The sequence below is a fragment of the Vipera berus genome (genome assembly GCF_964194415.1).
Source record: "Vipera berus genome assembly, chromosome: 2".
Classification (NCBI taxonomy): Eukaryota; Metazoa; Chordata; class Lepidosauria; order Squamata; family Viperidae; genus Vipera; species Vipera berus.
In genome coordinates this window covers 165,015,134-165,043,097 of record NC_138203.1, presented here as the reverse complement: position 1 = coordinate 165,043,097, position 27,964 = coordinate 165,015,134, and the positions used below count along the sequence as shown (strand labels likewise).

Below are 27,964 nucleotides of genomic sequence, written 5' to 3'. Positions count from 1 at the left end.
CCAAGGGACTCGCAGGAGTCTTCTCCAGCACCATAGTTCAAAGGCTTCAATTCTTTGGCGCTCAGCCTTTCTTATGGTCCAGCTTTCACTGCCATACATTGCAACTGGGAAGACCATAGCCTTGACTATACGCACTTTTGTTGACAGGGTGATGTCTCTGCTTTTTAGTGTGCTGTCTAGATTTGCCATGGCTTTCCTCCCCAGGAGCAAACGTCTTTTAATTTCTTGGCTACAGTCCCCATCTGCAGTGATCTTGGAGCCCAGGAAAATAAAATCTGTCACTACCTCCATTTCTTCCCCATCTATTTGCCAGGAATTGAGAGGGCCGGATGCCATGATCTTGGTTTTCTTAATGTTAAGTTTCAACCCAACTTTTGCACTCTCCTTCTTCACTTGCAACAAGAGGCTCTTTAGTTCCTCTTCACTTTCTGCCATTAGAGTGGCATCATCTGCATATCTTAGGTTGTTGATGTTTCTTCCGGCAATCTTAATTCCAACTTTTGATTCATCTAGCCCTGCCTTTCTCATGATGTGCTCTACATATAAATTAAATAGGCAAGGCGACAGTATACAGCCTTGCCGGACTCCTTTCCCAATTTTGAACCAATCAGTGGTTCCGTGTCCAGTTCTCACGGTTGCTTCTTGGCCCGCATATAGATTTCTCAAGAGACAAATAAGATGGTCTGGTACGCCCATCTCTTTAAGGACTTGCCACAGTTTGTTATGATCCTCACAATCAAAGGCTTTAGCATAGTCAATGAAGCAGAAGTAGATGTTTTTCTGAAACTCTCTAGCTTTCTCCATGATCCAGCGTATGTTAGCAATTTGATCTCTAGTTCCTCTGCCTCTTCGAAATCCTGCCTGTACTTCTGGTAGTTCTCGATCCACATACTGCTGGAGTCTAGCTTGTAGAATTTTAAGCATAACTTTACTAGCATGAGAAATGAGTGCAATGGTGCGATAGTTTGAACATTCTTTGGCACTGCCTTTCTTTGGAATTGGAATGTAAACTGATCTTTTCCAATCCTGTGGCCACTGTTGAGTTTTCCAAATTTGCTGGCAAATTGAGTGTAGCACTTTTACTGCATCGTCTTTTAAGATTTTGAATAGCTCAGCTGGAATACTGTCACCTCCACTAGCTTTGTTGTTGCTCAGCTTTTCTAAGGCCCACTTCACTTCACATTCTAGGATGTCTGGCTCGAGGTCAGTGACCACCTCATTGTGATTGTCAGGGATGTTAAGCTCATTCCTGTATAGTTCTTCTGTGTAATTTTGCCACCTCTTCTTAATCTCTTCTGCCTCTGTTAGGTCCCTGCCATTTTGGTCCTTTATCATGCCCATTTTTGCATGAAATATTCCTTTCATCTCTCCAATTTTCTTGAAAAGATCTCTGGTCCTCCCTATTCTATTGTTTTCTTCTATTTCTTTGCATTGTTCATTTAAGAAGGCATTCCTATCTCTTCTAGCTATTCTTTGGAATTCTGCATTTAATTGGGCATATCTTTCTTTTTCTCCCTTGCCTTTCGCTTCCCTCCTTTCCTCAGCTATTTGCAAAGCTTCCTCAGACAGCCATTTTGCTTTCTTGCATTTCTTTTTCTTTGGGATGGTTTTGGTTGCTACCTGTTGTACAATGTTGCGAACCTCTGTCCATAGTTCTTCAGGCACTCTGTCTATCAGATCTAATTCCTTAAATCTATTTGTCACCTCTACTGTATATTCAACAGGGATATGATTTAATTCATACCTGAGTGGCCTAGTGCTTTTCCCTACTTTCTTCAGTTTAAGCCTAAACTTTGCAACAAGAAGCTCATGGTCTGAGCCACAGTCAGCTCCTGGTCTTGTTTTTACTGACTGTATAGAGCTTCTCCATCTTTGGCTGCAGAGCATATAGTCAATCTGATTTCTGTGTTGACCGTCTGGTGATGTCCATGTGTAGAGCCATCTCTTGGGTTGTTGGAAAAGAGTGTTTGCTATGACCATCGTATTCTCTTGACAAAATTCTATCAGCCTGTGCCCTGCTTCATTTTGTACTCCAAGGCCAAACTTGCCTGTCATTCCGGTTATCTTTTGGCTTCCTACTTTAGCATTCCAATCCCCCATGATGATAAGGACATCATTTTTTGGTGTTAGTTCTATAAGGTGCTGTAGGGCTTCATAGAACCGGTCAATTTCATCCTCTTCAGCACTGGTGGTTGGGGCATAGACTTGGACTACTGTGATATTGAATGGTTTGCCTTGGATTCGAACTGAGATCATTCTGTCATTTTGAGGATTGTATCCCAGTATTGCTTTTCCTACTCTTTTATTGACTATGAAGGCTACTCCATTTCTTCTGAGGGATTCTTGCCCGCAGTAGTATACCTGATGGTCATCTGAATTAAATTCACCCATTCCTGTCCATTTTAGTTCGCTGATACCTAAGATGTCAATGTTCAGTCTTGTCATCTCTTGTTTGACCACGTCCAGCTTTCCTTGATTCATGGATCTTACATTCCAGGTTCCTATGGAGAAAAAATCTTTACAGCATCGGACTTTCCTTTCACCACCAGACATATCCACAGCTGAGCGTCCTTTCGGCTTTGGCCCAGTCGCTTCATTCTTTCTGGCGCTACTAGTACTAGCCCTCTGCTCTTCCTCAGTAGCATATTGGACGCCTTCTGACCTGAGGGGCTCATCTTCCAGCGTCATATCGTTTTGCCTTTTGGTACTGTCCATAGGGTTTTCATGGCAAAGATACTGGAGTGGGTTGCCATTTCCTTCTCCAGTGGATCACGTTTTGTCAGAACTCTCTGCTATGACCTGTCCGTCTTGGGTGGCCCTGCACGGCATAGCTCATAGCTTCATTGAATTACGCAAGCCCCTTCGCCACGACAAGGTAGTAATCCATGAAGGGGAGCCTGGAGTATATAGTACAATTGAATGACTACTGTTAATCTAATAACACATTCCCTAAATTGAAAGCAGCAGAAAAGATAAAGTCTCCCCTGAACTGAACTTCACTCCTATTTGACTTCATGATTATGACAATAGAGAAGTGGCTTATCATAATGATTTGCCTGCCCAATCTAACCTATAAATAAATTTAAGAGCAAAGACGGCTAAAAAGAAATAGCTCTTGAAAAATGGCAAAAATGGATGATTATAACCTAAACTAGGGATCCGACAATGGGATTGGATTCATATCTTGGATATGGATTCATATCTTCTACCATTGGTCAAGGGAAGGGAGGGAGAGACTTTCTGAAGATGTGTCTTCCTAAGTAAAATAATGATAGAAGGTAACATGAGGATTAATACCTAGTTAGGTATGTGGATGGACTGACTTGGCTCTAAATTTAAGTGAAGGCTATTTTTATGCTACAATGTCAGGGGTGTCAAACTCAATTTCATTGAGGGCCGCATCAGCATTGCGGTTGCCCTCAAGGGGCCGGGTGGGTATGGCCAGGGTGGGCGTGGCCTACTGGGTGGGCATGGCTAGAGTGCGTATGGCCTACTGGGTGGGCATGGCCAACTACATCGTTCGCATCAAGGGTGTCTATGGGGGCCTGGGCAGGAGTGGGACAGATCTGAGGGTCTCTGGCAGAAGGAGGGTCTCTGGGCCAGGGCCAAGGCAGTGGGGGCCGTTCCCTCACTGTTTCCAGGATGGCTTCGCGGGCCACATGAAACCACTTTGCGGGCCGGATCCGGCCCCCGGGCCTTGTGTTTGACATGTCTGTGCTACATCTTTCATTAAATTCCTTGTGGTAGATTAAAAATGAACATCTGTGATGGCAGAAACTTGTTCCGGAACATTTATAGGAAGAATTAGGAAAAATGTAAAATGTGTACATGAAACTGACATCTTGAGCATCTCTGTATCAAATGTTTTGCACCATTTCAAGGTAGGCTATTACCGGATGTATCTCCCAATTCTGATACAGTGTAGTTGCAACCACTGCAAAGCTGGCTTTTTTCTTTCAATTGCTCTGGCAATGCAGACCTAGATGATACTTTTTTCCCCATTATTAGGAACTCTTGCCTCACTCTGCCTCCTGGCTTAAGACTCAGAGGAGTTATTATTCCTACATTTGCAAATTATCTCTTCCTGTATTATTATCTGTAAGTTATCTCCCACTATCATCCAGCCACCATAGCAACATACAACAGGATCAAACCTTTGGGAAATATACTGTATGTTTTTGCAAAATAGTCAACATGTATAATTTCTTCTTCACAACTCAAGAGTTGTTTAAATGCAATGAAGGAATTGTGACCAGATGAGTGGGAAGAAGTTGAAGGATTGTAATGGTTATGTTTATTTTCTATATAATCTTTTGTAACCCAGCATCCCCCTTCATGGATTACTGCCTTGTCGTGGCGAAGGGGCTTGCGTAATTCAATGAAGCTATGAGCTATGCCGTGCAGGGCCACCCAAGACGGAAAGGTCATAGCGGAGAGTTCTGACAAAACGTGATCCACTGGAGAAGGAAATGGCAAACCACTCCAGTATTTTTGCCATGAAAACCCTATGGACAGTACCAAAAGGCAAAACGATATGACGCTGGAAGATGAGCCCCTCAGGTCGGAAGGCGTCCAATATGCTACTGGGGAAGAGCAGAGGGCTAGTACTAGTAGCGCCAGAAAGAATGAAGCGACTGGGCCAAAGCCGAAAGGACGCTCAGCTGTGGATATGTCTGGTGGTGAAAGGAAAGTCCGATGCTGTAAAGATTTTTTCTCCATAGGAACCTGGAATGTAAGATCCATGAATCAAGGAAAGCTGGACGTGGTCAAACAAGAGATGACAAGACTAAACATCGACATCTTAGGTATCAGCGAACTAAAATGGACAGGAATGGGTGAATTTAATTCAGATGACCATCAGGTATACTACTGCGGGCAAGAATCCCTCAGAAGAAATGGAGTAGCCTTCATAGTCAATAAAAAAGTAGGAAAAGCAATACTGGGATACAATCCTCAAAATGACAGAATGATCTCAGTTCGAATCCAAGGCAAACCATTCAATATCACAGTAGTCCAAGTCTATGCCCCAACCACCGGTGCTGAAGAGGATGAAATTGACCGGTTCTATGAAGCCCTACAGCACCTTATAGAACTAACACCAAAAAATGATGTCCTTATCATCATGGGGGATTGGAATGCTAAAGTAGGAAGCCAAAAGATAACTGGAATAACAGGCAAGTTTGGCCTTGGAGTACAAAATGAAGCAGGGCACAGGCTGATAGAATTTTGTCAAGAGAATACGATGGTCATAGCAAACACTCTTTTCCAACAACCCAAGAGATGGCTCTACACATGGACATCACCAGACGGTCAACACAGAAATCAGATTGACTATATGCTCTGCAGCCAAAGATGGAGAAGCTCTATACAGTCAGTAAAAACAAGACCAGGAGCTGACTGTGGCTCAGACCATGAGCTTCTTGTTGCAAAGTTTAGGCTTAAACTGAAGAAAGTAGGGAAAAGCACTAGGCCAGTCAGGTATGAATTAAATCATATCCCTGTTGAATATACAGTAGAGGTGACAAATAGATTTAAGGAATTAGATCTGATAGACAGGGTGCCTGAAGAACTATGGACAGAGGTTCGCAACATTGTACAAGAGGTAGCAACCAAAACTATCCCAAAGAAAAAGAAATGAAAGAAAGCAAAATGGTTGTCTGAGGAAGCTTTGCAAATAGCTGAGGAAAGGAGGGAAGCGAAAGGCAAGGGAGAAAAAGAAAGATACGCTCAATTGAATCCAGAATTCCAGAGAATAGCTAGAAGAGATAAGAATGCCTTCTTAAATGAACAGTGCAAAGAAATAGAAGAAAACAATAGAATAGGGAAGACCAGAGATCTTTTCAAGAAAATTGGAGAGATGAAGGGAACGTTCAATGCAAAAATGGGCATGATAAAGGACCAAAATGGCAGAGACCTAACAGAGGCAGAAGAGATTAAGAAGAGATGGCAAAATTACACAGAAGAACTATACAAGAATGAGCTTAACGTCCCTGATAATCACAATGAGGTGGTCACTGACCTCGAGCCAGACATCCTAGAATGTGAAGTGAAGTGGGCCTTAGAAAAGCTGAGCAACAACAAAGCTAGTGGAGGTGACAGTATTCCAGCTGAGCTATTCAAAATCTTAAAAGACGATGCAGTAAAAGTGCTACACTCAATTTGCCAGCAAATTTGGAAAACTCAACAGTGGCCACAGGATTGGAAAAGATCAGTTTACATTCCAATTCCAAAGAAAGGCAGTGCCAAAGAATGTTCAAACTATCGCACCATTGCACTCATTTCTCATGCTAGTAAAGTTATGCTTAAAATCCTACAAGCTAGACTCCAGCAGTATGTGGATCGAGAACTACCAGAAGTACAGGCAGGATTTCGAAGAGGCAGAGGAACTAGAGATCAAATTGCCAACATACGCTGGATCATGGAGAAAGCTAGAGAGTTCCAGAAAAACATCTACTTCTGCTTCATTGACTATGCTAAAGCCTTTGATTGTGTGGATCATAACAAACTGTGGCAAGTCCTTAAAGAGATAGGAGTACCAGACCATCTTATTTGTCTCTTGAGAAACCTATATGCGGGCCAAGAAGCAACAGTGAGAACTGGACACGGAACCACTGATTGGTTCAAAATTGGGAAAGGAGTCCGGCAAGGCTGTATACTGTCGCCTTGCCTATTTAACTTATATGCAGAGCACATCATGAGAAAGGCAGGGCTAGATGAATCAAAAGTTGGAATTAAGATTGCCGGAAGAAACATCAACAACCTAAGATATGCAGATGATACCACTTTAATGGCAGAAAGTGAAGAAGAACTAAAAAGCCTCTTGTTGCGGGTGAAGAAGGAGAGTGCAAAACTTGGGTTGAAACTAAACATTAAGAAAACCAAGATCATGGCATCTGGCCCTCTCAATTCCTGGCAAATAGATGGGGAAGAAATGGAGGTAGTGACAGATTTTATTTTCCTGGGCTCCAAGATCACTGCAGATGGGGACTGTAGCCAAGAAATTAAAAGACGCTTGCTCCTTGGGAGGAAAGCCATGGCAAATCTAGACAGCACACTAAAAAGCAGAGACATCACCCTGCCAACAAAAGTGCGTATAGTCAAGGCTATGGTCTTCCCAGTTGCAATGTATGGCAGCGAAAGCTGGACCATAAGAAAGGCTGAGCGCCAAAGAATTGAAGCCTTTGAACTATGGTGCTGGAGAAGACTCCTGCGAGTTCCTTGGACTGCAAGGCGATCAAACCGGTCAGTCCTAGAGGAGATCAACCCTGACTGCTCTTTAGAAGGCCAGATCCTGAAGCTAAAACTCAAATACTTTGGCCACCTAATGAGGAGGAAGGACTCACTGGAGAAGAGCCTAATGCTGGGAAAGATTGAGGGCAATAGAAGAAGGGGAGGACAGAGAATGAGGTGGCTGGATGGAGTTACTGAAGCAGTAGGCGTGAGCTTAAATGGACTCCAGAAGATGGTAGAGGACAGGAAAGCCTGGAGGAACATTGTCCATAGGGTCGCAATGGGTCGGACACGACTTCGCAACTAACAACAACAACAAACTCCAGGCTAAGTCCTTAATGTATGACCTTTTCACATTCCTTTTACTCTAAAAATGCTCCTTTCTCGTTCAGATGATAGAAGTGATGAGAGGAAAACCAAGGGATGGGGGTGGGTGGGGAGCACTGTTCTGCTAATATGCCCTTCTTGCACAAGTTACACACTGGATTCCTTATTTTGAAACCATTTGTGGAAGGCATGCTAATACCGTATTTTCAAACAGGAGTTAGATATTTTACGATATTGAATACTAACAAGCAATTATAATAGCGCAAATACTGCAAGGAAGACAATGAGAGATGTAGTATACAAATAAAAAGATTCAGGATTCAGCCACCCCTTTGGAAATCCAGAGTGGAATTTTCCTTAAGTATCATCCTGCTTTACTATCTTAGATGTAAAGCAAAAAGCTTTCAAAAGTGACACTTAAAAAAAAAAGTCAAACATCGTTATCATTTGGATACACTTACAATTTTCAGAGACCTGGAAAGCCACACCATTAGTTAAAGGGAAATGTGTTCCGATACCAATAGGGCTAACATGTGGCGCTAAGCTCAAAACAAACACATTGTGTACAGGTAGTTCTTCACTTATGATCATAACTGGGACCAGAATTTCCATTGCTAGTCAAGGCAGTTGTTAAATGAGTGGTGCCCAAATGAGTGGTTGCCGCTGTAACTTTGAGCGGTCACTAAGTGAATGGTTTTAAGTCGAGGATTACCCGTAATGACTTGTGTCACAATGTGTGACTTCAGCCACTGAATTTTATTCAGATTTGGAAAAATTACAGGACAATATTTGTATTCAGGACAACCCATGGCATAATTTAACTTTTGTATTTTTCGTTTTAATCACCCTGTAAACCGCCCTGAGTCCTTCGGGAAAGGGCGGTATATAAATATAATAAAATAAATAAATAAAATAAATTCCCATGGCACTTCAAGCATAACTCCATTCATTATGGCAGGGTTATTTATCAGCTGCATCTTAGTCAGATGTACCACTTTGTGCTATTCTGCACTGATACAGCAGCAGAACTTTAGTAACAGTCAGACTTTTTTTTTGTAGGGATGTAATTGGCATGGTGGAAAGAGTGCCTGAGTTAGATTCAGATGTGCCGAATTAAGACTTCTGGTGTTACGTAGCATTAAGCAACTCCAAAAGTTAGACATGAGTACTAATGCTGGAGTGGTTGTTTTGAAGAAAGGCTTCTTTCTAAGGGCACCCTTTTAGATGTTGGAGCATGAAGCACATCCAATGGGGGAAAAAAGAAAAACAAATTCCCGGAGCTGTGGATGGCCCCTGACCTTCGGTCCTTCCGCCGTGACCTAAAGACCTGGTTATTCCAACAAGCAGGCCTGGACTGATCATAGTTTTTAAATTTGGTTTTTTATTGGTTTAAATTGTACTTATTTCTTATATTGTTTAATCCTCTTTTAATTTTTGTATTTATATCTTTTAACTTTTTATTGTTGTGAGCCACCCTGAGTCCTCAGGGAGAAGGGCGGCATATAAATGTAATAAACCTAAACCTAACCTAACCTAAAGTGTTTAGATTTAAGAAATATATTGTAGATGGCAATGGTAATTTGTGTTATTGCTTTAAAAAAATTCTTTTCTGGAGAAAGAAATGAAAACATCAAAACTGTTTTCCACACATTCTTAACCTGCATTCAAGCTGAATGGAAAGTTCTCCCAATTGCATTTTAAGGCCCAGCTGCCAGATGTGAAAGCCACAATGACAAAATGAAAGGACATGTTCCTTAAAAAGAATGTCACTGTTGTTTTTTCAATTGCCTATGGGCATACAGCAGACAGATATTTTGAGAATGAAGGGCACTTGGGAATTTGCAATGGGTTTGCCATAGGGTGAATTATTCTGCCCATTCTGCCCATAACAGTCCTAAGTCAGGATTTCCTTTGTTTGATCGGATAGGGGACAGAGACATTAAAGTCCCAAGCTCAGAAACTGAGAAGAAAGAAGATCTGATTTCAGCAGGAAAAAAAAACTTTTGACTAGCACTCTACAAAAGATCTAATTTGTTTGAGAGGTGATTTGAAGATTAGTAGATTTCAAAGGCTCTGATAGCTGTAGGAGACTGTGGGTGAAACCTTTCTTTCGGAAAGTAAAAGGTTTTCTATTGCTCAGTGCTGGGAAAGCAGCTGAAGTTCTCTAAATAACTACTGAACTATTTCAAGATACAGTAAATGGAAACTCAAGCTGCTGCACACTACAATCTGTCTGGCTGCTACAGCTGTGTGTTTGAAAGTTGGGATCCTGGGATTACTTACGTAGAAGGAAGTTCCATAGAATCCTTTGGAAATACGGAGTCCTTGGTACTCTCTGAGCTTGGATGTTCGCTTGCAGATGTTTCATTACCTGACTAGGTAACATCATCAGTGCTAGTCAGTGTGAGGTTTGTTCCTATTTATAAACAGTAGCTTGCCCTTCCTGTTTTGGTGTGTGTGTGTGTGTGTGTGTGTGTAGTTTTTCTCCTCGTTTTGTGCTTGATTGTTTAAGGGGATTAATCCCTGCTTATCTGGATGTTGGCTGCTTGGAGGAGATATGTTCTGGTCTTTTTGTTTCCCTCTTAGCTTTTTTGTCTCTTTTGAATGATAGATAAATATGGTTTATTCCCATGTATGTGTTGATGACTGATTTCTCTGAATGCCAAACTTCCCTAGCACTTTTGGAATTAGCTTGGTTTAGAATGCTCACATTTCCCAGTTGAACTATTGTTGAATCTGTCCATGTGTAGTGAGATTAAGAAGTGTTTTCTACCTGCGTGTCCTTATTACACAGGTAGTGGCTATTACAGTCCTTACACTGTATGTTTTAGAATAGATGACTCCTGCTTTTTCTTGTTGGGCTACTTTAATATATTGGAACATATATGTGAAGACACCTTCACAGGATCAACCTATGAGGAACTTAAGTGCTTGTTAGTTAAAGCCATTTCTGGTTCTCAATCTATTTGCATAGCAGATGTACTTATTATGAGGGAACAGTAAATATAATTTCAATAGAATTTAAGCTCTTTAATTTTTCTTTCTTTGTCTCTGACTGAATAGATTAAAGAAAGAAAAACAAACAAACCATGTGCCTTGAATTTGATTTTCTTAATTTACCTCCTGGCTCATCATCTCCAGAGTTCAGAGGCCTACTTAAGGGGAAGATGCTTGGTGACCCTGGTAATTGCCTGCATGGTGACGGCAGAAGCAACAGCAGTTTTCTATAGTAACATGGTTGGGCTACCCAAAAACAAAAGGAGAAGCCAACAATGGTCATTGGAATGTTGGAAGATGTCATCATTAAAAAAAGGTGTAGGAAACAGGAATAGTCTCTTTGCTGTAATGGCTGAAGATTTCTGGGAGGAAGGAGGTGGTGGTATTGATTGCCATAGTAGCAGGTACTATGCAGGGGAAAACTACATGGGCATCCTGGGCCTGGTACTTCCTCTGCATTAGGATGAATATTGTCCAGAAATCTCTCAGAACCTGAGAACTGGTGGTGCAGCCCTATTTCTGTACAGGTGGTGTTTTTAATAAAACAAGAACCATCAATTCTCATGAACAAAACAGAACTGGTGGGATGGATGGAAAAAGGAATACGTACTTAGGTGCACTACTGCTTTTTACAACAAATGAATAATCAGTCCTATGCGTGAATAAGGGCCACTATTTTTAATAGATCTCATTTCCACTAAGCACAGAGAGAATTGTAGAATTTAATTGGACTTACCTGAATGATTGTAGTTCTCTTCCCATTTATTGGGAAGAAGCTGAATATAACTTGGATTACAGGTAGTCCTCTGGATATAACGGCAATTGGGTCCAGAATTTCTATTGCTAAGTGATGTGGTAATATGTCATATGACCACATCATTTAGTAATGACACTCCTGTAGTCCTGGTTGCAATTGCAACCCCAGGACTGCACAGGATGTTAAAGAGGCAAGAATCCCAGGCTAGCAGGATGCCAGAGGCAGGCATTCCAGAGGCAAAAAAGCTGTGGGAGCAGGAACAATTTCCTGCTGGTTTCCCCATTGACTTTCCTTGTGGGAAGCCCGCAGAGAACATCAGAAATTGTGATCACGTGACTGACTTGCAGCAATGTAATCAGCGGTCACCAAGTGACTGGATTGTGATGTTATAACAGCTGCAAGTTTGTGGATCACTCATAAGTCCCTCTCATTCAGAGCTGTTGTAACTTTGAATGGTTGCTGAATGAAAGGTTGTAACTTGAAGACTAGTAGTTCCAAAAGCATGCAATATGCTTTTCATCATTTTTTTTTGTCATCAGTCTAATAAACAATGGCAACATGCTTTGCCATAATCTTCCAATTTAGAATTGCCAATTCATAAATTGGAGATACTGCTTCTGTTTAATACTTCCACAGCAATGGAAGAGGATAGTACAGGGGTTTGTGGTTCTCATCAGCATTTAAGTAATTCTGACCTATTTGAATTTCTTAATGCTCAACACCAAGATTAAATGCAATTCCTATCTTCCAGATATTTCGGTCTACAACTCCCATTCATTATGCTTACTGGAGCTGATTGACATAAAACACAACTTGGGTTTCTATCACTACTATGTTCTATGCATTTTTAAGAATAAGCACAAGTGGGAATGACTAATTATGAATTTAAAAAAACGTTTTAGTCTATAATTTTCTTTTTCCTATCCTGTTTAACATAGTACTGTAAAACAAATAGAGAGATATGTACTTAAAAATCTCTGAAATCATGTTTACTGTATGTGTGTAATATACTGGGGGAAAAAAACCCTAAACCATTTTGCTTAGTTTTCAATTCCCTCAACTCAGCATCTGTAAATAATACTCAAGATAGGATCTTAAAAATGTACAGTGCAGTACAGCACAACCCTAGACATTTTTCAGGGCCAAATTTCATTATAAAGGTAGTCCTCGACTTCCTGTACTCAACAGAGCTTAGGCTGCGGGTTTTAGATTTGGACTGTAAAAATCCGGACAATTCTTATTCCCCCAAAGTCAGCTGCCTATCTCCCGATTTCTGCAACTCCAAGTAAAGTAACGGGCTTAAAATGAAAGCCAATTCCAGCACGTGTTAGGAGTAATAGCTTATCTTTTCTCCGGGAATTCAAGGAGACCGTGTCAAAGATGTTTGGTTGAGAGGGAGTGAAAAGGTGGGTGACTGGAGAGTCTCTACCGCTATCTACCTCGGCATCTAATCCACTGCGGCTCTTTGATCGCATTAGTAGCGCTATTACTCCGTGGCTGTACGGAGTACAGCAGGGGTCTTCAAACTCAGCTCTGTTATGACTCGTAGACTTCAACTCCCAGAATTCCTCAGCCAGCATACCTGACTGAGGAATTCTGGGAGTTGAAGTCCATGAGTCATAAAAGGGCCAAGTTTGAAGACTCCTGGAGTACAGCCTTCCACCTCCACGACCGGAAGCGGAACCGGCGGAGCTTCAACACCCGGAAACAGAAAGTAGCCGGGTTTCCATGGCGGCGGCGGTGGCGGTAGTTGCCGCGGCTCCTTTGCTCTGGCGGCGGTTGCTGGATTGCTTGCCCCGCGGGAGGCCGTCTCTGTCGGCGTTTTTCGGCAGGCTCTCGGGTCGCCTGAGCCGAGGCCAGGAAAGCAGCGCTCGCAGGTGAGGAGGAGCGGCTAACAGCCTGCGCGGACGAGCGCTGGATCTTGGCGGCTCTGCGGTCCACTCTCGAGAAGTCTCACTTTTCGCACGCGACTCATAATTCACTTGGGGTTGGGGGCGTTGCTAGTCGGAAGTAGTAATAAATGGGATGTCCTGGCTTGGGCTGAGTCGGGAGAAATGCACGTGGGAACCGATACAATTGGAAATCTGCAATGGGCATCGCGTTCTCAAAAGGGTGCAGGATTGCAGCTTCTCCGATCCCGAACGTGGGTTCTGCTGCTGCTGCTGTTTGTGGTAGAAGTTGCCATTCTGCCCTTTGGGGCATTCTGGATGAAGTTGATCTGAAGCAAGCATAGAATTGGGCTTGATTGGCAGGAGAAACGATTGTTTTGTGTGAGGGGACAATAAGGACTTGATTTCCAAACAGATTTGTTCAAGTGCTTGCCTGTGTTTTATTGACCCAAGCTAGAAATAAGAAGGAATTTTCTGACAGAGCAATTAATCGGTGGAATGGTTTGCCTTCAGAAATTATAGGTGCCCCATCGCTGGATACTTTTAACAAGAGAGTGGACAGCCATTGGTCTAAAATGGTATAGGCCTGGGCAGTGCTTTTTTTGTAAAAAAGCTTTATGTACGGTCACTCACGCGCTCGTGACCTCTCGTCTGGACTACTGCAACGCTCTCTACATGGGGCTGCCCTTGAGGACCACTCGGAGGCTCCAACTGGTACAGAATGCAGCCGCGAGAGTTGTGTTGGGAGTCTCCCGATACTCCCATGTCACACCTCTGCTCTGTGAGCTGCATTGGTTACCAGTTGTCTTCCGGGTGAGATTCAAGGTACTGGTAATGGTGTTTAAGGCCCTACATGGCATGGGTCCGGAGTACCTTAGGGAGCACCTGCTGCCGGCATCAACTTCCCTCCGCCCTGTGCGTTCCCACAGAGAGGGCCTCCTCAGGGTGCCACCGATCAGAGAATGTCGATTGGTGGCCCCCAGGGGGAGGTCCTTCTCTGTGGGCGCCCCGGAGCTATGGAATCGGTTGCCGGTTGAGCTCCGGATGGCGCCCGACCTTCGCTCCTTCCGTCGCGATCTGAAGACACTCTTATTTGAACAAGCCGGCCTGGCCTGATGGGGGATGGGTTGGGTTTTTATGGTCATTTTTAATATTTGTATTTACTGTTTTTAGTCGGGCATATGTTTAATTTTCTTTTAACTTTTGTATTTTTGTATTTTTTATATATTTGCCCTGTTCACCGCCCTGAGTCCTTCGGGAGAAGGGCGGTATATAAATAAAATAATAATAATAATAATAATAATAATAATAATAATAATAATAATAATAATAATAATAATAATAATAATAATTATTATTATTATTATTATTATTATTATTATTATTATTATTATTATTATTATTAAAAAGGTGCCGGAACTCACACATGTCATACAACCTGCCTTGCCTACCCTACAAGGTTCCATCCCAAAAAGGTGCCGGAACTCCGTTCTGAGCGTTCTATGAGAAAAAAAGCCCTGGGCCTGGGTCTCCTACTTGAGGAGGGCTTTGGACTAGAAGAGCTCCAAGGTTCTTTCCAACTCTGTTATTTTGACATACAAAGTCTGCATTATGGGGAGAGGGGAGATCTTTTTTTTTTTAATCCCATTTATATCCCGCCCTTCTCCGAAGACTCAGGGCGGCTTACAATCTAAAGCACAAATCAATGTGCTTAGCAATACAGCGAACTATTAACTCATTACCAGGATCGGTTTGCTTAATATGCTGTGCTAAAAAGTTGTTGCCCAGTTTGTGCAGTTCTTGGCTGATTTTTTTGTGGTCCTGGAATCCTCTCCAATAGGACTTTTGAAAACCGATGACCTCATTCCCTTCACAATGAGGAAGGGAGAAGCACAAATGTAGTGTAAAGCCTACCATTGGAATAACACAGATAAAAAGACAACTGTCCAAAATCATCCCATCTGCATTTTTTAAAAAAAATTGATTCAGGTTTTCCAAATGCCTTGTACAACTTTAGATATTTTAAAAAGCATTTTTTCTTAGAAATATTTTATTTTGACTCTTTATTACTAATTGAGGTAAATTGGTCAAATTAGTAATTTGGGTTCCAAATATAGTCACATTTTGATAAATAATACTTGCTATATTAATTTGCTACAGTTTCAAGCTTTAATATTCTGAGTGTATTCCATACTTAAATGTTTCCAAGATTTCTGTAATGTAGAAAACATTTTATAAAAAGATACAGTGTCTTTCTTTATATGAACTCAAGGAAAAGTATAGCAAGAAGATGCTGAAGATATGGCTGAAAGAGTTGGGGTTTTGCTACCTCCTCTAAGTCTCAAAAAGTAAACTTGGACATTCCAGGAAAATTAAAAGGAAATCAATCCATGTTGATTCTGCACTATAAAAGCAACTCCTGGAAGCTTATAGCCAGAATACGCAAACAGAAAATTAATGTGCGCTAGGAGTGTTGGTAGGTAAGGCAGGGAGAAAAAATTATTGTGAGCTCCAAAAATACATGCAGTGATTGTCTTTCTGTCTACAGAGGACATAAACAGCAACTGCTGCAAATGCAAGCTTTTTTTCTTTAAGGAGCATGAGAGAGTTGCTACATTGTATTGCATTAGATTTAGATTTAGATTTAGATTTTATTAGATTTATATACCACCCTTTTCCCGTAGGACTCAGGGCGGTTTACAAGGTGTTTAAAACATCAGTACAAAAATTAAAAAAGCAATTAAAAATGATTAAATTCAGTCCCTGAAGTAGAAATATAAAAACCCGAATTAAAACTCTCAGCCTGGGCCGGAAAGCTCGAAGAGCCAGGTCTTCAGGTCCCGGCGAAATGAGCGAAGGTCGGGGGCAGTCCTAAGCTCCACGGGCAGCTGGTTCCAAAGGGCAGGCGCACCCACAGAGAAGGCCCTCCCCCTGGGTGTTATCCGCCGGCAGTCTTTTACCGGCGGCACCCTGAGAAGACTCTCCCTGTGGGAGCGCACAGGACGAAGGGAACTTGATGCCGGCAGCAGGTGTTCCTTCACATATCCCAGACCCTCGCCATTTAGGGCTTTATAGGTCATCACCAGCACCTTGAATCTCACCCGGAGGGCAACCGGAAGCCAATGCAGCTCGCGGAGTAGAGGTGTTACATGGGAGTATCGGGAAACCCCCATCACAACTCGCGCGGCCGCATTCTGCACCAGCTGAAGCCTCCGAGTGGTCCTCAAGGGCAGCCCCATGTAGAGAGCGTTGCAGTAGTCTAACCAGGGGGTCACGAGCGCATGAGTGACTGTGCATAGGGCATCTCGGTCCAGGTAGGGTCGCAACTGGCGCACCAGGCGAACCTGGGCAAAAGCCCCCCTGGTCACGGCTCCTATGTGGTCTTCAAAACTGAGCCGTGAATCCAGGAGGACGCCCAAGTTGCGAGCCCTATCAACGGGGGGGTAACACCCCACCCCCCATCGTTAACGATGGAATAGTCTGGTTAACCCGAGATGCCGGTACGCACAGCCACTCAGTCTTGGCAGGATTGAGACGAAGCCTGTTTCTCCCCATCCAGACCTGGACCGCCTCCAGGCAACGGGACATCACGGCGAGGGCATCACTGGGTTGGTTCGGGGTGGAGAAAAAAAGGAAGATGATTGGTTCCCAGACAGGAGAATTGAAGTTTTCCAGGAGAGACAGAAATAGAGAGAACACAAAATAATGGGGGAGGGGAAATGACAGGCAAATGTATGGAAGATTGTGACCCCCAAAAAGCAAAAGATTCAGGGGGCACTTAGTGCCAGTGAAACTAAGAGCTGGTACTATACTAAACTGTCCCTAAAGGAACTTTGATAGCCCCCTGGACAAACCAGGTCAAAAACATTGTGGGAGACGCTGGGCCTCCTATTGATGAAAGAAAGCCAAGAAGAGGCATGTCATGGTATTGCCTGATTCTTTGATATGGAGAAGCTGTATGCAGACTTGCTGTGATGTTGTGTGAGGTGTGCTAATTCCCCGGTAACTATATACAGGTGAAACTCGAAAAATTAGAATATCGTGCAAAAGTTCATTTATTTCAGTAATGCAACTTAAAAGGGGAAACTAATATATGAGATAGACTCATTAAATGCAAAGCAAGATAGTTCAAGCCATGATTTGTCAATAATAATAATAATAATAATAATAATAATAATAATAATAATAATAATAATAATGAGGAGGAGGAGGAAGGGACCTTGGAGGTCATCTAGTCCAACCCCCTGCTAAGGCAGGAAACCCTATTCCATTTCAGACAAATGGCTGGCCAGTCTCTTCTTAAAAACTTCCAGTGTTGGAGCATTCACCACTTCTGGAGGCAGGTTGTTCCACTGGTTAGTTGTTCTAACTGTCAGGAAGTTTCTCCTTAGTTCTAGGTTGCTTCTCTCCTTGACTAGTTTCCATCCGTTGCTTCTTGTCCTGCTTTCAGGTGCTTTGGAGAATAGCTTGGCTCCCTCTTCTTTGTGGCAGCCCCTGAGATATTGGATCACTGCTATCATGTCACCCCTCACCCTTCTCTTCATTAAACTACACATACCCAATTCCAGCAACCGTTCCCTATATGTTTTAGCCTCCAGTCCCCCAATCATCTTTGTTGCTCTTCTCTGTACTCTTTCTAGAGTCTCGACATCTTTTTTACATCATGGTGACCAAAACTGGATGCAGTATTCCAGGTGTGGCCTTACCAAAGCATTGTAAAGTGGTATTAGTACTTCACGTGATCTTGATTCTATCCCTCTGTTAATGCAGCCTAGCACTGTGTTGGCTTTTTTGGCAGCTGCAGCACACTGCTGGCTCATATTTAAGTGATTGTCCACTAGGACTCCGAGATCTCTCTCACAGTTACTACTATCGAGCAAGGTACCACCTATACTATACCTGTGCATTTGATTTTTTCTGCCTAAATGTAGAACCTTTTTTCACAATTGAATGTCATTTTGTTAGATAGTGCCCAGTGTTCGAGTCTGTCCAGATCCTCCTGTATCTTAAGCCTATCTTCTGGAGTATTGGCTGTTCCTGCCAGCTTGGTGTCATCTGCAAATTTGATGAGTTCCCCATCTATCCCCTCATCCAAATCGTTGATGAAGATGTTGAAGAGCACTGGGCCCAGAACAGAGCCCTGGGGCACCCCACTACACACTTCCTTCCATGTAGATGCAGTTCCATTGAGGACCACACGATGAGTACGGCCTGTCAGCCAGCTACGAATCCATCTGGTGGTGATGCTATCTAACCCACATTTTTCTATCTTATCAAGTAGTAGGTTGTGATCTACTTTATCAAATGTCTTACTGAAGTCCAAGTAAATTATATCTACAGCATTCCTCTGGTCCACTATTTTTGTCACTTGGTCGAAGAATGCAATAAGGTTTGTCTGGCATGATCTGTTTTTGACCCCATGTTGGCTTTTAGTGATAACTTTGTTCGCATCAAGGTGTTCGCTGATTTGTTGTTTGATTACCTTTTCCAGAATCTTCCCAGGTATTGAGGTCAGACTGATAGGTCTGTAGTTTCCTGGATCTATTTTTTTCCCTTTTTTGAAGATGGGAACTACATCAGCTCTCTTCCAGTCCTCTGGTAGTTCCCCAGTGCTCCAGGATCTTTGAAAAATATAGTTCAGTGGTTCTGAGATCACGTCTGCCAGTTCCTTGAGAACCTTGGGGTGTAATTCATCTGGTCCTGGTGATTTGAACTCGTCTAGGATGGACAGGTGCTCACTTACCATTTTCTTGCCTATCTTAACTTGCGTTTCTATTCTGTTTTTTATGGCACAGGTTTTGGTAGGTTGGACTGTTTTTCCCCTTTGTGTAAAGACAGATGCAAAAAACGAGTTAAATAGTTCTGCTTTCTCCCTGTTGCTTGTCACCTTCTTGCCACTTTCCCCCACTAATGGACCAATCATTTCCTTAACTTTTTTCTTGTTTCTTATATGTTGAAAGAAGCTTTTTTTGTTATTTTTGACTTTGGTCGCAAGCCTTAGTTCATTTTGAGCCTTAGCTTCCCTCACTTCATCTTTGCAGGCACGGGCTGCTTGCTGATATTCTGACTTAGTTATGTGCCCCTCTTTCCACTTCTTATACTTGTCCTTTTTATCTTTCAGTTTATCAGAGAGTTCTTTATGCAGCCATGCTGGTTTCTTTTGAAAGCTGTTATTTTTCTTCTTTGTTGGTATTGTGCTAGACTGGGCCTTTATTATCTCACTTTTCAAAATTTCCCAAGCTTCTTGAGTTGTTTTCCTCTTTAGGATTCTCATCCATGGAATTCTTCCCAAGGTCTCTCTAAGTTTATTGACATTAGCTCTTTTAAAGTCCAAGACTCTAGTTTGGCTGTATTCTATTGCTTGTGCTTCCATAATGTTGAATTCCAATATTGCATGATCACTTCCCCCCAAGGTTCCTGTAGCTTTGACACTTTCTATCATTTCATCTCTGTTAGTGAGAATTAAATCCAATATGGCTAATCCCCTAGTTCCCTTCTCTACTTTTTGGGAGAGAAAGTTGTCTGCTAGGTTTGTCAGGAATCTGTTAGATCTTCCACTTGGTGCAGAATTTGTCTCCCAGTTGATATCAGGGTAATTAAAGTCCCCCATTACTATTGTGATGCGCTTCCTACATACCTTAGTTAACTGACTAGCAAAAAGTTCATCTATTTCTTCTGCTTGGTTGGGCGGCCTATAGTATACACCTATGGCAATGTCATTTTTCCCCCTTTTATATTGACCCAAATACATTCAAGTTTACAGTTTTCATCATTGTTGTGCTCTATTTCTGTAGAGATAAAGTTATTTCTTATATAGAGAGCAACTCCACCTCCTCTTTTGTTTAGTCTATTTCTTTTAAATAATTTAAATCCCTCTAGCCGTGTGTTCCATTTGTGGGTTTCGTCCCACCATGTTTCTGTAATGGCAACAATATCATATCTGCCCTCATTTACCTGAATTTCTAGTTTACCCTGCTTACTGTTCATACTCTGCGCATTGGTGTACAGACATATGAGTCCTTTATGACTGACCCTGTGTTTACATAATTGTGATGATTATGGCGTACAGCTCATGAAAACCCCAAATCCACAATCTCAGAAAATTAGAATATTACATGCAATCAATAAAACAAGGAGTGTACATAGAACAATATCGGACCTCTGAAAAGTATAAGTATGCATATGTACTCAGTACTTGGTTTGGGCCCCTTTTGCAGCAATTACTGCCTCAATGCGGCGTGGCATGGAAGCTATCAGCCTGTGGCACTGCTGAGGTGTTATGGAAGACCAGGATGCTTCAATAGCGGCCTTCAGCTTTTCTGCATTGTTCGGTCTCATGTCTCTCATCTTTCTCTTGGCAATGCCCCATAGATTCTCTATGGGGTTCAGGTCAGGCGAGTTTGCTGGCCAATCAAGCACAGTAATCCCACGGTCATTGAACCAGGTTTTGGTGCTTTTGGCAGTGTGGGCAGGTGCCAAGTCCTGCTGGAAAATGAAGTCAGCATCCCCATAAAGCTCGTCTGCGGAAGGAAGCATGAAGTGCTCCAAAATCTCCTGGTAGACGGCTGCGTTGACCCTGGACTTAATGAAGCACAGTGGACCAACACCAGCAGATGACATGGCTCCCCAAATCAACACAGACTGTGGAAACTTCTCACTGGACCTCAAGCATCTTGCAGTGTGTGCCTCTCCATTCTTCCTCCAGAATCTGGGTCCTTGGTTTCCAAATGAGATGCAAAAGTTGCTCTCATCAGAAAAGAGGACTTTGGACCACTGAGCAACAGACCAGGTCTGTTTTTCTTTAGCCCAGGTAAGACGCTTCTGACATTGTTTGTTGTTCAGGAGCGGCTTGACAAGAGGAATATGACATTTGAAGCCCATGTCCAGGATCCGTCTGTGTGTGGTGGCTCTTGATGCACTGACTTCAGCCTCAGTCCACTCCTTGTGAAAGTCCCCAACACTTTTGAATGGCCTTTTCTTTTCCTGACAATCTGCGGTCATCCCTGCTGCTTGTGCACCTTTTTCTTCCACACTTTTCCCTTCCACATAACTTTCTGTTAATGTGCTTTGATACAGCACTTTGGGAACATCCAACTTCTTTTGCAATTACCTTTTGAGGCTTTCCCTCCTTATGGAGGGTGTCAATGATGGTTTTCTGCACAACTGTCAGGTCAGCAGTCTTCCCCATGATTGTGATTCCTACTGAACCAGACTGAGAGACCATTTAAAGGCTCAGGAACCCTTTGCAGGTGTTATGGCTTAATTAGCTGATTAGAGTGGGACACTTTGAGCCTAGAATATTGCACCTTTTCACAATATTCTAATTTTCTGAGATTGTGGATTTGGGGTTTTAACGAGCTGTAAGCCATAATCATCACAATTATGACAAATCACGGCTTGAACTATCTTGCTTTGCATGCAATGAGTCTATCTCATATATTACTTTCCCCTTTTAAGTTGCATTACTGAAATAAATGAACTTTTGCACGGTATTCTATTTTTTTGAGTTTCACCTGTACAGAACGTGATCAAGTCGCCAAGATTACTCAAGTTATTGTTTCTTTTAGTTCATGTGGAAACAAATGATACACCCAGAAGTAGGGTTGAATCTCTGGAGAATAGAATTAGAATAGGAATAGGAATAGAATAGACCTTGGAGGTCTTCTAGCCCAGCCCCCTGTTCAAGCAGGAGAACCTATATCATTTCAGATAAATGACTGTCCATTCTCTTCTTAAAAACCTCCAGTGATGGAGCACCCAAAAGTTCTGAAGGCAAGCTGTTCCACTGGTTAATTGTCCTCACTGTTAGGAAGTTTCCTTAATTCCAGGTTGCTTCTCTGTTTGATCAGTTTCCAACCATTGTTCTTGTCCTGCCCCCTGATGCTTTGGAGAATAATGTGACTCCTGCTTCTTTGTGGCAGCCCCTCACATACTGGAATACTGGTATCATGTCATCCCTATTTCTTCTCTTCTTTAGACTGGCCAAATCCAAGTCCTGTAGCCATTCTTCCTATCATCTTAGCTGCTCTTCTCTGTACCCTGTCCAAAGTCTCAACATCTTTTTTGTAGTATGGTGACCAAAGTTGGTTATGGTATTCCAAATGTGGTCTCACTAGGGTTTTATAAAGCAGTACTAATACTTCACGTGATCTTGATTCTATGTCTCTGTTTACACAACCCAGGATTGTATTAGCTTTTTTGGCTGCTGCTGCACACTGCTGGCTCATAGTCAAGTGATCGTCCACTAGGACTCCAAGGTCCATCTCACAGTTGCTGTTTTTGAGCCAGGTCTCGCCTAATCTGTACTTAAACCTTTGATTTTTCCTGCCTAGATGTAAAACTTTGCTTTTCTCCACATTAAAACTCTTTTTTTTAAATAGGGCCCATTGTTCAAATTTGTCAAGATCTTTTTGGATCCTGAGCTTGTCTTCTGGGGTGTTGGCTATTCCTGCCAGTTTAGTGTCATCTGCAAATTTGATGAGTTCCCCTTCTATTTCCTCATCTAAGTCATTAATGAAGATATTGAAGAGTACTGGGGCTAAGATAGAGTCTTGTGGTACCCCACTGCTTGCTTCTATCCATGTGGATGTAATACTATTGAGGACTACTCGCTGAGTATGGTTTATCAGCCAGCTACAAATCCATCTGGTGGTGATGTTGTCTATTCCACATATTTGTAGTTTACCAAGCAGTAGATTGTGGTCTACTTTGTCAAATGCCTTACTGAAATCTAAGTATATTATGTCCACAGCATAAAGGGAACTCAGTGTACTAATTTAGTCACTTTATCAAATAATGGAATAAGATTGGTTTGGCATGATCTGTTTTTGAAAAACCCATGCTGGCTACCAGTTATAACTTTGTTTGCTTCTAGTTGTTCGCAGATCTGTTTTTTGATTATCTTTTCCAGGATCTTCCCAGGTATTGATGACTGATTGGTGTGTAGTTTTCTGGGTCTGTTTTTTTCCTTTCTTGAAGATGGGAACCACATCAGCCCTTTTCCAATCCTCAGGTACACTTCCCTGGTGCTCCAGGATTTTTGAAAGATATGGTGCAATGGTTCTGAGATAACATCTGCCAACTCTTTCAGAACTCTGGGATGTAATCTGTTGGTCCTGGTGATTTATCTTTGTCAAGGTTGGATAGGTGTTTTCTTACCATTTTCTTGCTTTCCAAAGCTGTAGAATTGGGGTCCCCAATCCCTGCTCCACTGTCTGGTGCTGGTCTGTGGCCCATTGGAAATCGGACCGTACAAGTGTGTGTGTGTGTGGGGTGACCATACAAATTTTATTTGCACATGTGCAGGATTAGGTTGTGTGCACAAAACCCTCCCCTCCTCCTTGCCGCCACCACCAGTCTATGTAGCCCAAAAGATTGGTGACTCTTGCTGTAGCCATTTTTTCAGGCTAAAACTCAGAATTAAATATCAAAAATAGCAAAAAGAGGTTTTTTTTAAGCTTTTGTTGAAAATAAAAGGAAAGACAAGGATGGTCTACTGTAGGTCTACATCAGCCCTATCAGTTAGTAGAGACTCAGGATCATGCAGATCTTTTTTATTAGAACCACTATAGGAATAGAATCTTACAAATCTGAATGTGTTATCTTTCCTCTCGCTTTTGTTTTCATGAGAATAGGGACTGAGGGGGCGCTTTCATATTAGGCTTCTCTGAGGCACTTTCACAATTTCTTCTTTGGCCTGGGCTCGGTTTTTCTTTATCTGATTGTTATCCTGGTGGTAAATTTTCCCTCTGCCCTTCAAGGCCATCCTCTTTATTCACTACAGTCCATTGCAAGTGATGAACTGTTAATTGGTGATTGTGAAGGCAAAAGTTCTTCACTCCTGTTTTGTGTTTATCTTCTCTCACAAGGGAGTTGGAACTCTTGTTGGTCATACCACTGGGGGAATGAGGGAATTGAGCTAAAGATAGACAAGTGGAAGTTAAGATAATATTTAAAGATAAAGGGTTCCCTGTCCAGTCGTATCTGACTCTAGGCAACATGCTCATCTCCATATCTTAGTCGAGGGAGCCAGTGTTATCCGAAGACAATTTCTATGGTCATGTGGCCAGCATGGCTATACGCCAAAGGTGCATGGAATGATGTTACCTTCCCACCGAAGTGCCTATTGATCTACTTGCATTTGCATGCTTTTGAACTGCTAGGTGGGCAGGAGCTGCGGCAGGTAAGGGGAGTTCACCCTGTTGCACAACACTCAGGTGTCAAACCCAGGCTTTCCAGCTGATAGGCTCAGCATCTTTAACCGCTTAGCCATTGCGCCCCCAAGATAATACTTAATCCTTATCAAGAGGGGGAAGGAGGGTGTAGTGAACTACAGACCTGTCAGTTTGACAGTTATACTAGGCAAGAACAGGTTATCATCAAGCAGCATGTTTGTGTGCACTTTATAAGCTTGTTATCAGTAAGGTACCAGCATGGGTGTGTCGCAAACCATGCTAATCTAACTTTATCTCTTTGATTTATAGAGTTGTTAATAATAATAATAACAGAATAATAACAGAATGTCAGAGTTGGAAGGGACCTTGGAGGTCTTCTAGTCCAAACCCCTGCTCAGGCAGGAAACCCTGTACCATTTCAGACAAATGGTTGTCCAGTCTCTTCTTAAAAACCTCCAGTGTTGGAGCATTCAAAACTTCTGGAGACATGTTGTTCCACCGGTTAATTGTTCTGTCAGGAAATTTCTCCTTAGTTCCAGGTTGCTTGTCTCCTTTAGTAGTTTCCATCCATTGTTTCTTGTCCTGCGTTCAGGTGCCTTGGAGAATAGGTTGACTCCCTCTTCTTTGTGGCAACCCCTAAGATATTGGAACACTACTATCATGTCACCCCTAGTTCTTCTTTTCAATAAACTAGACATACCCAATTCCAGAAATTGTTCTTTATATGTTTTAGCCTCTAGTCCCCTAATCATCTTTGTTGCTCTTCTCTGTACTCTTTCTAGAGTCTCAACATTTTTTTACGCTGTGGCAACCAAACCTGGATGCAGTATTCCAGATGTCTTACCAAGGCATTGTAAAGTCATATTAACACTTCATGTGATCTTGATTCTATCCCTCTGTTAATGCAGACTAGGACTGTGTTGGCTTTTTTTTTGGCAACTGCAGCACACCACTAGCTCATATTTAAGTGACTGTCCACTAGGACTCCAAGATCCCTCTCACAATTGCTACTATTGAGCCAGGTATTAGCAAAGTGTAGTTGGATCTCAGCAAAGTCTTTGACAGAATGCTTCATATTTTTGCTTAATAACATGGTACAATATGGGCTAGTTGATATTTTTGGTAGATGAGTTCACATCATGAAGGCTCCACTTCAGCTTGGACAGAAGTGTAGAGTGCTATAGTGCTGTATCCTGGGCCCTGTGCTGTTCAACATTTTTTATCAGTGATTGGATGAAACAGTTGAAGGGCCACTTGTAAAGTTTGCAGATGATGCAAAATTAGAAGTGGTGGCCAGTACTTTAGATACTGGTAAAAGAGAGAAGGTTCCAAAAGACCTAGACAAGAACAATGAATAGCTTGGAATTTGAGGGGGGAGATATGTAAAGTTCAAGTATTGGATGTGGGAAACCTGGCTTGGCAGTAATACATACAAAAAGCATCTGTCCTTGGTCATGGTGACAGGCTGTCACACGAAGTGGTAAAATTTCCTTTGCTAGAGGTCTTCAGAGAACTATATCATCGGTCAGTGCTAGTGAATTCTGCACTGAGTAAGAACAGAGGGTTGTGCTAAATGACCTCCAAGATATCTTTTTACTCTATATTTCCATGATTTTTGAAAGCTGTTTTTTTAAGATTCCCATTTAGTAGCATGTCTGTGTGATGCTGGTGAGAGCAAATTTATTTCTTGTACATTTTATTGTAGCTTCTATGACAGTAAATACTTTGGACTCAAGATAACCCAATAATATTTTCTTGTTTTGGATTATTCAAATGTGTAATGTTAGTGTGGAGCTCCCTCATGACTTCTTGGATATATCCAGGTGTTTTCTTGGCAGCAATAGAGAAGTAGTTTTCCCTGGCTTTTCCAGGATCTTTTTTCAGTACTTCAGTCCGATCTAGTTTCCTGGTGGTCCCCTGTCCATTACTAACTGAAGTCTGTTAAGCTTTTTAAAATCAGACAAGATTGGCTTTGTGCTGCCACATAGTTTCGATAGAGGAGAATGTTTGTAGCTCAGGACTGAAATGAGGGGTCCTTGGTGCTCTCTGAGCTTGGTTTGTTTTTCGTATAGTTTGGCTTTGATAGTACCAAATCTGTAATACAGGTAGTCCTCGACTTTCGACCACAATTGAGCTCAAAATTTTTGTTGCTAAGCGAGACAGTTGTTAAGTGAATTTTGCCCCAGATTGCGACCTTTCTTGCCACAGTTGTTAAGTCACTCACTGCAGTTGTCAAGTTAGTAACCCAGTTGTTAAGTGAATTTGGCTTCCTCGTTGACTTTGCTTGCCAGAAGGTCACAAAAAGTGACCACATGACCCCAGGACACTGCAGCTATCATAAATACGAGTCGGTTGCCAAGTGTCTGAATTTTGATCATGACCTTGGGGATGCTTAAATGGTCGTATGTGTGAAAAACAGTCGTAAGTCACTTTTTCTCCTGCCACTACCGCCTAGCCCAGGGGTAGGCAACCTTGGCTCTTTTATGACTCGTGGACTTCAACTCCCAGAATTCCTGAGTCAGCTATGCTGACTCAGGAATTCTGGGAGTTGAAGTCCACGAGTCATAAAAGAGCCAAGGTTGCCTAACCCTGGCCTAGCCCAAATCAGGTGTTCTATCATATTTCAGTGGCAAAATCTGGGGCACTGTGGAAACTATAAAAGGCCTCTGTCTTAGCTGCAAGGTCTGCTCCAATGTTTACATGTATTCTTGAATTTGAACTGCACTCATCTTTGTTTCCCTAAAGTTCCAAGCCTCCTGTCCAATCCCCGAGAGTTCCTATGTTGTTCATCCTCTCTGATCTGTCAATTCTCTTCCTAGTGCAGGGGTCTCCAACCCCCGGTCCGTGGACCAGTACCGGTCCGTGGCATGCCAGCAACCGGTCCGCATAAACAAGCAAAGCCCCATCTGCGAGATGCAGGCAGCACACAAAACCACGCACCCTCCGGTCCGCGGAAAAACCTCTCTCCACAGAACCGGTCCCTGGTGCCCAAAGGTTTGGGGACCTCTGTCCTAGTGAATGAAAATATTCTGTTGTTAGCAAGAAGCTGGGAAGACGGTTTTCCTTCCTTCCTTCCTTCCTTCCTTCCTTCCTTCCTTCCTTCCTTCCTTCCTTCCTTCCTTCCTCCTCCTCCTCCTCCTCCTCCTCCTCCTCCTCCTCCTCCTCCTCCTCCTCCTCCTCCTCCTCGGGCCCCAAAGTATAGTTTTTCTAAAACTATTGAAATAGTAACCCTTCAAGCAGGATGGGGCCTGGCTCAGTGGAGGGGTAGAAACCTTCCTTCTGTTTGATGTCAGTTGCAACCAGATTGAGAAGTATCTGCACAGGGAGAAGTAAGTTTGAAAGTCAGTGGGGTAGGGTAGGTTACGTGAGAAAGAAGCCGGATGTTCCTTGCCAGTTTAGATTATAATCAGAATTGGAATTGGAGGCGAATACAAAGAGCCACGATGTTTGCTTTACTTTTGAGGCAAACAGAGTAACCCCCTCAGACAACAATATGCAAGTTAGTAACATGCCTAATCAAGATAGACACTTCAAATACGGCAGGTTTAAATACCTGCTCTGCTGCAGAGCGGATAATATTAAGAGGGTTT

The 27,964-nt window shown here is 42.5% G+C and overlaps 1 protein-coding gene across 2 annotated transcripts in view; it reads left to right on the top strand.

Moving 5' to 3' along the window:
• The first annotated feature begins 13,019 nt into the window (after positions 1–13,019).
• The window catches only part of PGS1 (phosphatidylglycerophosphate synthase 1), a 59,618-nt gene continuing 44,673 nt past the window's right edge, over positions 13,020–27,964 (top strand). For both annotated transcript variants that reach the window (XM_081319929.1, XM_081319928.1), the window contains exon 1: positions 13,020–13,188. In XM_081319929.1, the coding sequence (XP_081176055.1) occupies positions 13,040–13,188 (149 nt within the window). In that variant the 5' untranslated portion in view covers positions 13,020–13,039. The remainder of the gene's footprint in view (positions 13,189–27,964) is intronic.